Source organism: Aulostomus chinensis, chromosome 18 (assembly GCF_037954235.1).
Source record: "Aulostomus chinensis isolate RoL2024-O1b breed Wild chromosome 18, RoL_Achi_v1.0, whole genome shotgun sequence".
NCBI lineage: Eukaryota > Metazoa > Chordata > Actinopteri > Syngnathiformes > Aulostomidae > Aulostomus > Aulostomus chinensis.
This window is the reverse complement of record NC_141337.1, coordinates 21,534,957-21,544,001: the sequence shown is the minus strand read 5'-3', so window position 1 is coordinate 21,544,001 and position 9,045 is coordinate 21,534,957. Positions and strand designations below refer to the sequence as shown.

Sequence of the window (9,045 nt, the reverse complement as noted above, 5' to 3'; positions counted from 1 at the left end):
GCCCACAGCCTCTTCCCCTCAGTCTGCCCCACTTATCACACTTGTGTTCCTCTTTGTTCCAGATATTTTAGGTCACTCTGTAGTGTTCTCTCTCTCTTTCTCTCTCTCTCTCTCTCTCTCTCACACACAAACACACACACACACACACACACGGATGCACACTTATATACCTGTAGATGCAAACACACACACATGCTGTGCCTGAGGATTTGTGTGTGTCTCCTCAGGGCTGCTATGACTCAAATCTTGTTTTTGATGATCAGAAAGTTAAATGTCTTCGGAGCGAACCTGCAGGGCGACTCAGCAGCTCTGGCCTTACTTCATATCGCTGCTGGCCGTTTGAAAAGGATGATGTTGTGTTTTATATCTAATTGCTTTGTAAATGCATAGATAATTAAATAACTTTATTTTGTTCCTTTTTTTTAAAAAAAAAGCAGCTGTTTGCTTCTGTTTTCAGGAACTCTTCATTTCCGTGTCGGTGGAATCCCGCTGACGTGCAACATTCAGACCGGCGGCACACAGGAGGCTCCATCAGCTGCTTTCTCCTGCCTCTGAGGTCACCAACATTTCATCTGACCTCTGAGGTTTTTCCTACATGACAACTTTCTAGATAAGAGTTTCCTCCATTCACAAAGCTGCTGAGATGAACTTTCATTGGGAGAAGGGGGCGGAGTTGACCCCGTTGTCATGGATGATGTCATGTTTCTGGAACAAGCACGGAGGAGGAGGGAGGGATTAGCGATAGGGGAGGGATCTCTGGAAGTGATGTCACCATTGAATTGCTGCAGGAAGAGGTGTCACGTCCCCATAAGCTAATGGACATTTTCAAATAAAAAAGTGGCGCTGATCAAACGGGAAAGAACCAGGAGAAGTGACCAAGTTGCCCGTCCATCCTGATAACGGCCGGCTGCTCATCATGAACAGCTGCGTGAGGTCTGACCCCCCACACGTGGATGGTCATCCTCCAAATGAGTGAGAAAACCAAACTTTTCATCTGTGCACAACTTGTGGATGAGGGGAAGAACTTCACGAAAGGAACATCTGGATGAACTGCAACTGGTTCACGGCTGAGGGATCCTTGTTCAGCGGCTCAGTGACGGCGAAAGCTTCTCAGATGTTGAAGCGTTTATCCACTTTGGAGGCATTTGGCATCTCCATCCACCTGGTAACGTCGCACAAGGGTTAGAAGCTGCTTTTAGGGCCAAAATGCTGCATGAAATATTCCCTAGGAGTTGGGACACTGAGACAGATGCTCCCAAACCAGCAAGTTAGGAGTTTCTGATGATGAAGTACATCGTTCCTTTACTTTCGTAGAAGTAGCAGCGCTCAGATAGTCTCCAGTCACGTTCTGCTTAACTACAAGAAGAGAAGTATTTGATATTGAGATTATTTGAGTAACAAAGCTAAAGTACTCATTCTGCATGGTGTCTGTGTATTCCAGTGCTCGGGAGAGTTCATTCCCTGAGCCGCTGACCTCTAGAGGTCGCGTTGGCGTGCTGTGGTGCGGCTTCCTCTCGCATTTGAAGCCTGGCTCCTCTTGAAGTCGTCAGGCTTCAAATGTCAAAGTGCATCATCTTCATCAGGTTTAAACATCTTTTTGATACCAAAATATTTCTCTTCTAAGTGACGTAGTAACGAAGTAGAGACTACAATATTTCCTTCGAAATGTTGTGGAGTAAAAGTACAAAGTATCTGGCAATGCAAACACTCAAGTAAAGTACAGATACCTCAACACTGCACTTGGGTACAACACTTCCTGCATTGTCACCTCTGGCGCTGAGGCGCGTGCGTGGCGCTGGGCTGCAGCAGGAGGTCGCGGCCTCCTGAGATGAGCCTTTTCTTGTTTATTCCCTCTTTTTGAGTCAACAAAAGGCAGAAATCTCTTTTATGGAAACTCTAACTGAACTGTTGTCAAGCCTTTATTACTCCGTCAGAGAGTGAACACAAATTTATAATGGAACCTTAAAGAGCCTACAGACCCTCTACAAACCACGTGTACGTTGTCATGGCGACAGCAGCAGCAGAATGTCTGAGTTGAACTAAGAACAGTGTTTAGTGTGGTCTGTCTTTAATGTTATATAACACTACATCCATGGCAGATAACCGATTAATCCAACATCCTATCTTTGATAAACATTCATGATGTCCATGTGAAGGGTTTCCAGCAGCTGGAACTCACTGGCAAAACCAGAAGTGACTTCCCTCTTCAAGCAGAACAACAACGACGAAGTGGGCAGGCGTTGGTTCACTCGGTCCCGTTCTCGCCGGCTCCTCTGAGCGGGCTGAAGGAATACTCCGCTTTGTGATGCATGATCAGTTTGTTGTTGACAAAGTAAAAACTGTCGGAGCGCGTCTCAAACGGGCTGGCGATCATTTCCTCAACTGCACAGAACAAAAGAGGAAGACCAACAAGGGCAGGTGAGCCATGCTGACACACACGTCTACACACACACACACACACACACACACACACACACACACACACACACACACACACACACACACACACACACACACAACTACGGCCTGTACCCTCCTTCAGGGATAGAGTTGGCAGTAGTGGCTCTCAGCTATGTGGGTTCCAGTGTGTGTGTGTGTGCGTGTGTGTGTGTGTGTGTGTGTGTGTGTGTGCGTGTGTGTTCGTGTGTGTGCGTGTGTGTGTGCGTGTGTGCGTGTGTGTGTGCGTGTGTCACCTGTGTCCGGGTCCAGGTCAGGTAGACAGTAGATGTGCTCACAGGTGTTCCTGCTGTGTGGGATGCAGAAGCCGATCTCAAAGTCAAAGGTTTTGAGCAGGACGTCTCTGAAGAAATGTCTCTCGATCAGTCGGAAGCGGTTCAGCGCTTTGCTGCCCACCGTGAACTCCAACCTGAGACCCGCACATGTGAGCAGATCAAGACTTGATTCAACATGATCCTACTGTCATACACCAGCAAGGTAAACTGATCCCTTTTACAAAATGTGGCGGTGGCTCTCTTTGTTTCCAGTGGACGTCATTCGGTCGATGTTGAGTTTAAAACACCAGGCCAGACACAGAAACGCCGTCACTGTCCGCCAGGCTGCTTTCACTGCCGCCAACCAGCCTCAACTCTTTCCTGCTGCTCCGCCTGGGACTTCAAATCAGCTCATGGACGCCTTCAGGCTGACAAAACGCCATCTTAAACATCACCTCCATGATGGAGGTGGTAATCAAAGTGGAATTTCTCGCACATTCGCGTCAGAGTGAGACGAGCGTTTCAGGAAACTCTGAGTGAGGCGAGACGTGTGGAGCAAAACATGAATTCAATCCAAGAGAGCAAAAGGGACTCACGTGGCTCCGATCTCTTTGAGGGCCAAGAAAGCCGGTGAGAACTGATACTGGATGAATCTGCTGGTATCAAGTTCAATGATGTCTTGAATTTCTGGAGTCACACACACACACACACACACACACACACACACACACACAGGTTTTTATACTGTGTCTATATTATGTAACCAAAACAAAACAAAAACCGCATTCATTTTTTTGAACAGGACGGCACAAGTTTATCAGAACCAACTTTTGGGTCAATAAATTTCATGCAATTTAGTAAAAATAAAGTCATTTCAAAAGTAGAAACTAGAGTAAATTATACTTCATAATTTGTGTGCATTTCTCTTCATCACCAAGCACTGAGACTCAAGATGGCATCTGGTTGCCATGTTGCATTTCACAAATACTCTCACCATTGACACCCAACACGAGGGGCTGTGGCTGTCAGACCGACCTGTTGGACAGTGTTTCTTGATGTCCAGGATGACGCCGCCACTGGCCAGATCTCTGATCTTGAAGCGGGAGAAGTTGATGTTGTAGATGTTGTCCTCAGGTGAACACAGGTACTCTGACAACCAATCACAGTTAGCCTCTTCACCCGTGGTTCCTGAGTACTTTGCCAATCTACTTCCTTAAAACTGAAAAGCGTGTACACGTGTCTTAAATATTCAGGCTGTTAATTTTTAATGTTCACGCGTGGAGCGACGGAGATCTGGGACTCGACTGTGTGTTTTAGTTGCTCAGACTAGAGAAGAAATTAGTCAGAAACAGTCAAATTAAAAGTGTTGCCATTATTTGAGGTCAGAATTTTAAACTAAACACGGCTCGGTATGTCCAGTTAGCATGGAGCCGTGCTGGTGCAGAGGAAGAACCTCCAGCTGGAAGCAACAACTCTTGTGTTTTATCCCATCAAGAGGAGAAAGAAAAGCAATAAACACATGAAACCGATCAAACTGTCGAGATTCAGAATGGGATTGTAATGAAATCATGGAACACAACAGGGGGGAGGAAGACTTGCAAAAGAAAGATTTAACTTTGTCAAGGGAGACCGCGTTTTCATGAAACCAGGAGACTGGAAGCAGCAGTGAGAGACTGACATGAAACTCAAGGTTCACTCAAAGATGCCTTCTTATTTCAATACATTTAAAGTATCCCTCCCTCTGTACGGATAGAAAAGTGTTACATTACAAAATAAACAAACAGGACGGCCAGGACAGGTCCTAACAGAAAATCACCTGGCATCAGGATATTTCATCAGGGGAAGAGTTGTGATGTCACTGCTACATATGATTTTTTGTTTTTTTGGTGAAGTTGTTCCCGAATATTTCAGATTAGTTTTGACCCTCGTAGCGCCGGTAGAGGATCAACAGGAGCCTCGACTGGAGGAGGCTGCTGTTTCCCAGCTTCCGTCCGAAGCCTCACAGTTGAGGCGGCTGCGGAAGAACGAACTGATCGCCACTGGAGGCTGCAGTCAAGATGGCTGAAGGAGCAACGGCCCTGCAGTGACGATTTATTTTTGTCTTGTGTTTACCTTTATTGCATTGTGAGTGCACTGTTTCTGGTTAGTACGTGAACTTGTGCTTCTATCGGTTCAGTGTCAATGTCAGATGACCAAAACAAAAGTACATGAAGGACTTAAAAAGACGGCGCGGTATGGAAACATCGGGTTTGTGTGTGGACGGCTGTCTCTGCGTCCTTGTGCCGCTGGGACGATGCCGGGCCAGGAGGAACCAGAGGGAAACCCCTGATGTGCCTGACGAGATGAGAGGACCTGCGTACGCTGGAGAACCTGCTTCCTCACCTGTCGTGTAACTGTTGAGCCTGAGGACGTGCAGCGGGGTCACTGGTTCACCCGGCCTCCACTCAGCCACCACCTCTCTGTCCTCCGCCTCCTCTCGTGTCCTCCCCCCTGAAACAAACCTGTTCCAGTCTACCTCGGTGTTGTTTTCCCCATTTTCTCTCTGGTACTCCTCCTCCTCCTCTTCGTTTCCTGACATGGATTCTTCTTCCTCACTCTCCATCTGGAACAGAAGCTCTCCTTTGTTCTAAAAGTCTCTGTTTGTCAAGTGTGACCAAATGCAGCTGCAGAGGATTTAATCCACGAGTCACTCTCAGGCTGGACACGTCTAAACTGATTATGTCAGTCTGGATTTGCCGACCTGCGTCAGTCCCTGATTAAAGCTGGCCCGTTCGCGGCCCAAAAAACCTGCACGCGCCCTGCACCACATCATCAAATATGAAAACTCACTCTATACATGATGTGTTTTTAACTTTTTGTATATTTTTGATTCACCACCTGATGATCCCATGTGTCCTGGAATAATTATGAAACCAGCACACAGAACACGGCTGCGACGCTTGTTCTGTTTTAACAGGAGAATAATGAGGACTGATTATATTTTGTGCACAGGGACATGAATTGTGTGAGTCTGGGTTTGTACGTCAGGTCTAAAAGAAAAATACTGGGAGGAAGTAAACTTTCACATTACTGAGGTAACGACACAGAAACATGTCGCCTCATTCTTTCACTGGCCTGGGATCAGATTTAATTGTTTTTCAAGTTTATAGTTTGTACTAAAATATGAAATCACAGCCTCCAGTCCAACCGGGAGAACATCTGGTCGCCTTCCAACCTGTGGAAATCTCAACGAACATTTCATGAAAACGTGTCCGAACCCTGAACGACTCGTCACTGACAAAGTTGTCAAAAGGACTTTAAATGCATCGTGTCCCCTTGTCGAGAGGTTTAACAATCACTTTCAGATATTTAATCAATTGATTCTACACTTTTTTGCTTTTTCCATGGTCCTGCACTCTCTTAGTGTATGAAACGGAATGCAATGAGGGATAAAAATATGAAACTATTTCATCTTGATCCTGGGGATAAACACAATTTTTCCCCATTAGTTTAGTTTACAGATTTGTATTTTTACTTTTCACAGTTGCCCAGCAGATGAAGCTGGTTAAATGTACATATACTTCCCAGCATATTTATTTGGCCCCGCCCACTGGAGGTAAGCCCCGCCCAATGTGCAGGATCATAACTGCTCATAATCCCAAGGTTCTCAGTGTAGTGAAGCTCCTAAAAGTATTTTTTGGAGTAAATATACACTAATTTGCTTTTCTCAACTAACAAGAAGATGGATACCCACCTGTTCTGACTGTTAGCCGTTAGCTTAGCACAGTGATGCTAGTGCATGGATGTTAACATGCCTTCATCAACAATCAGAAATACACTTTTCTGTGACACACTCTTTGTCACATTTACAGAAACACACCAACGTTTGACTAGAAGATAGATAAGCTTCTCTCAGCTCACTGCTAGTTAGCTTAGCACAAAGGATGGTAGTAGATACGCTTCTCTCAGCTCACTGCGAGTTACCTTAGCGCAAAGGATGGTAGTAGATACGCTTCTCTCAGCTCACGGCTAGTTAGCTTAGCACAAAGGATGGTAGTAGATACGCTTCTCTCAGCTCACTGCGAGTTAGCTTAGCACAAAGGATGGTAGTAGATACGCTTCTCTCAGCTCACTGCAAGTTAGCTTAGCACAAAGGATGGTAGTAGATACGCTTCTCTCAGCTCACTGCGAGTTAGCTTAGCACAAAGGATGGTAGTAGATACGCTTCTCTCAGCTCACGGCTAGTTAGCTTAGCACAAAGGATGGTAGTAGATACGCTTCTCTCAGCTCACGGCTAGTTACCTTAGCACAAAGGATGGTAGTAGATACGCTTCTCTCAGCTCACTGCGAGTTAGCTTAGCACAAAGGATGGTAGTAGATACGCTTCTCTCAGCTCACTGCAAGTTAGCTTAGCACAAAGGATGGTAGTAGATACGCTTCTCTCAGCTCACTGCGAGTTAGCTTAGCACAAAGGATGGTAGTAGATATGCTTCTCTCAGCTCACGGCTAGTTAGCTTAGCACAAAGGATGGTAGTAGATACGCTTCTCTCAGCTCACGGCTAGTTAGCTTAGCACAAAGGATGGTAGTAGATACGCTTCTCTCAGCTCACGGCTAGTTAGCTTAGCACAAAGGATGGTAGTAGATACGCTTCTCTCAGCTCATTGCTAGTTACCTTAGCACAAAGGATGGTTGTAGATACACTTCTCTCAGCTCACGGCTAGTTAGCTTAGCACAAAGGATTGTCGTAGATACGCTTCTCTCAGCTCACTGCTAGTTAGCTTAGCACAAAGGATGGTAGTAGATACACTTCTCTCAGCTGACTGTGCTTGTTACCTTAGCACAAAGGATGGTAGTAGATACGCTTCTCTCAGCTCACTGCTTGTTAACTTAGCACAAAGGATGGTAGTAGATACACTTCTCTCAGCTCACTGCTAGTTAGCTTAGCACAAAGGATGGTAGTAGATACGCTTCTCTCAGCTCACGGCTAGTTAGCTTAGCACAAAGGATGGTAGTAGATACGCTTCTCTCAGCTCATTGCTAGTTACCTTAGCACAAAGGATGGTTGTAGATACGCTTCTCTCAGCTCACGGCTAGTTAGCTTAGCACAAAGGATTGTAGTAGATACGCTTCTCTCAGCTCACTGCTAGTTAGCTTAGCACAAAGGATGGGAGTAGATACACTTCTCTCAGCTGACTGTGCTTGTTACCTTAGCACAAAGGATGGTAGTAGATACGCTTCTCTCAGCTCACTGCTTGTTAACTTAGCACAAAGGATGGTAGTAGATACACTTCTCTCAGCTCACTGCTAGTTAGCTTAGCACAAAGGATGGTAGTAGATACGCTTCTCTCAGCTCACGGCTAGTTAGCTTAGCACAAAGGATGGTAGTAGATACGCTTCTCTCAGCTCATTGCTAGTTACCTTAGCACAAAGGATGGTTGTAGATACGCTTCTCTCAGCTCACGGCTAGTTAGCTTAGCACAAAGGATTGTAGTAGATACGCTTCTCTCAGCTCACTGCTAGTTAGCTTAGCACAAAGGATGGGAGTAGATACACTTCTCTCAGCTGACTGTGCTTGTTACCTTAGCACAAAGGATGGTAGTAGATACGCTTCTCTCAGCTCACTGCTTGTTAACTTAGCACAAAGGATGGTAGTAGATACACTTCTCTCAGCTCACTGCTAGTTAGCTTAGCACAAAGTATGGTAGTAGATGGGAAGTGCTTAAGGGAACGTTGGAACTTTTTATTTATACAGATGAGAAACAGAACAAGTCACTCCTGAACTTGTCTCCTGTAGCACTCCAGGGCTCCTTTTGCCTTCACTGCAACAGCATCTTTACCACATTCTCGTGACATTCAGCTACAAAACACACATTTTACTTTTAACACACTTGTGAGTAACTGCAGTCATATACACACTTGCATGTCCGCTTCAACTGCTGTCGCTAACCAAGGTTTTCTTTCCCCAAATGCCATAAAATAGCAGAAGACACTGGTAGAAGGACTTCCCTTCACCTGGGGCTGGACGCCCCGCTGTGTCCCTGCATAGGATAACAACATTTATAACAGGCCTTCATTTATTTTCCACAGGTTATTTTAGAAATGAGTACAGCTCAGGTCACATCAATAAGCTGCAACTACCTTCTAAAGGCTGTGAATAGTTCTTGGCTCCAGGGGTCAAAGTCACATGGTGGTTAGAAGCAGGGCGAGCTGTGACATCACTCACCCTGCAGCACACAGTTTGACTGACAGCCGTGGTCCCCGACGTGTGGCCTATTAGCCGTCCGCATCCGGCTGATGACAGTTCTTCCGTGTGAATGCGGCTGAAGACGCGGCGCCGGCGTGGCCCCCAATCAA

General features: G+C 45.9%; 1 protein-coding gene across 1 annotated transcript; it reads right to left on the bottom strand.

Annotated features, from left to right (window-relative positions):
- Positions 1-1,901: 1,901 nt before the first annotated feature.
- On the bottom strand, positions 1,902-5,441 carry mmp25a (matrix metallopeptidase 25a). The gene is made up of 5 exons (XM_086185408.1): positions 5,094-5,441; positions 3,747-3,860; positions 3,308-3,398; positions 2,694-2,866; positions 1,902-2,382 (listed from the first exon to the last, which is right to left on the bottom strand). Exons 1-5 carry the CDS (start codon positions 5,311-5,313, stop codon positions 2,246-2,248), a joined length of 735 nt encoding a protein of 244 aa, XP_086041534.1. The 5' UTR covers positions 5,314-5,441; the 3' UTR covers positions 1,902-2,245.
- Positions 5,442-9,045: the final 3,604 nt, after the last annotated feature.